The sequence below is a fragment of the Nicotiana sylvestris genome, chromosome 8 (assembly GCF_000393655.2).
Source record: "Nicotiana sylvestris chromosome 8, ASM39365v2, whole genome shotgun sequence".
Lineage (NCBI taxonomy): Eukaryota > Viridiplantae > Streptophyta > Magnoliopsida > Solanales > Solanaceae > Nicotiana > Nicotiana sylvestris.
In genome coordinates this window covers 74589036-74591080 of record NC_091064.1, presented here as the reverse complement: position 1 = coordinate 74591080, position 2045 = coordinate 74589036, and the positions used below count along the sequence as shown (strand labels likewise).

General features: G+C 39.1%; 1 protein-coding gene across 1 annotated transcript; it reads left to right on the top strand.

The window, feature by feature from the left end:
• Positions 1–265: 265 nt before the first annotated feature.
• LOC104214535 (uncharacterized) lies at positions 266–1810 on the top strand. Its single transcript, XM_009764227.2, has one exon. The coding sequence runs from the start codon at positions 333–335 to the stop codon at positions 1512–1514; it is 1182 nt and encodes a 393-aa protein (XP_009762529.1). The 5' UTR covers positions 266–332; the 3' UTR covers positions 1515–1810.
• Positions 1811–2045: the final 235 nt, after the last annotated feature.

The following is a 2045-nucleotide window of genomic DNA, read 5'->3' as shown; positions in this document are numbered from 1 at the left end:
CTTCTGAAAGAAAACTCCTTAGAAATTAAATATACACATCATTAGCCTATGTGTTACCTAATCAAAAAAATATTAAATATTCTATGACATTAATCTCCACCATTCGTTTCTACCACTATGACGACAATTCCACATAGGATGCCCCCTACGCTTCCTTTGTCTTCTCCACTATAACGTCGACTCATCATTATTTTACGGCACTAAAGAATAAATTACATGATTAATTAATTTCACTAAGCCGAAGACACTGTCACAATATAAACAAAGCCATTGCAACAATTAAATGTAGTTACATACAAAGAAAATAATTAATTATTGGTTTTGTAACGTTGATGGAAAGTCATCGGAATTTGCCCACAAATGCCATCAGTTTTTGCTTACTCCCCTCGGAGCTCATCCAATATATAATTCTTCAGCTTGCCTTGCCTGAGATTATCCGACTGAAATCTGTCAATAAGTCCATTTCCTCTATTATTTCTGATCGGGATTTCGTTCGCGACTACAATCTTCAATCGAGCTCCGCCACGTGGCTCTTCCTCTACAAGAAACGGTGGCGCCGTGAAGCTGTGCTCTATGGCTTCGCCGATTCTTCCAACCGGTGGTTTAATATATTGATCGCCGATTTGTTGAAACAAGTGGTTCCGCCAGGTGAAGATGTCTACTTTTTGACTGCTTCTGGTAATATATTCCTCTTTGCTTTGAATAACAGGCAGGAAGTTATGTCAGTTGACATTATGACTAGGATGGTGAAAAAGATCCCTCCAAGTCCGTTAGGTCCACGTGGCACGTCCTCATGGCGAAGATCCGGTATGAAATTACTGTCTTGCCCTTCTAGTTCCAAGCATTTCCGATTTTTGTTTGCTGAGTTACATGAAAGTCATCCAACTTTATTCGAGTATGATTCAAGAGTTGAGAAATGGCAATTTATGCAAGCAAGAGAGGTTACCCAAGACTTACAAGGTGATTTTATTTTCCTAAGTGCATCTAATGGACGTAACGGAAGTGTCATCATAGCCGTGCGACCTCAATGCAACAGCACTCCAGTGGTCATCCGACCAACATTCATCACCCGAGGGAATGAGGAAGATCAATTAGCTGTTGGATTTAGTTGGGGAAATGCGATCGATCTATTACACGTGTACGGTGATGGAAATATGATTACTATTAGATCAGGCAAAGTTGATGATGTGAATAAAACAGTTAGAAAGATAAAGGGAATAGAGTTATGGGGGTTGAGCACAAATGGGAGGTATTGGGAACTTGTATCAAGGGCACCAAATGATCTAATTTATAAAATATGCAAGCCATATGGTGCTATGTTGGGGTGTATGCAAAAAGGGGAAGGGATGACAAGGGCAATTTTGATGACCAATCTACAGGGTACATGGGACACAATTTGGTTAAGCTATGACAAAAACGACGACCAGTGGGCGTGGCTCCCGTTACCTGATTGCAAAATGAAGGGCTCAAACTTGGCTGGAGTCACATTCTCCTCTGGTTTAACCTTGTCCTAGGATTGTCACATTTTAATTAGATTTATAATGTTTGGTTCAATGTGATGTGATTAAATAGTTAAACCATACCAAAACTGAGAAACAACACCCCTCCCCCAACAAACAAAAAAAAAAGCAAAATTTAGAGCAAGCAAGATTAATGTACTTTTGGATTTAACACTTCTCACTGATTTCTAAGGTCTTCATAATCCAAGTAAAAAACTATGCCTACGGAGTAGCAAAGTAGAGGCACTAGTGGTCGGCAGCGGCGGATGTTGAGTTGCGGCGCCGCTTCATCTGTATTCAGGACTTTCGACGCGAGAAATAAAATTATGTGAAAAATTTATTAAAATTACAAAGAATGATAGTCTGCACCCATAAGTTTAAGAATATAATGGGTTCAATTGTCACTACCCAAAATCACACCAAAGGTCGTGATGACACCTAAGCTCAACATGCTAAGTAACCAGCTACAAATCAACCAATTCATGATAATACAAGATAAACTACTATCATAATACAAATAAAGAACAATAATCTCAAGAACATCAA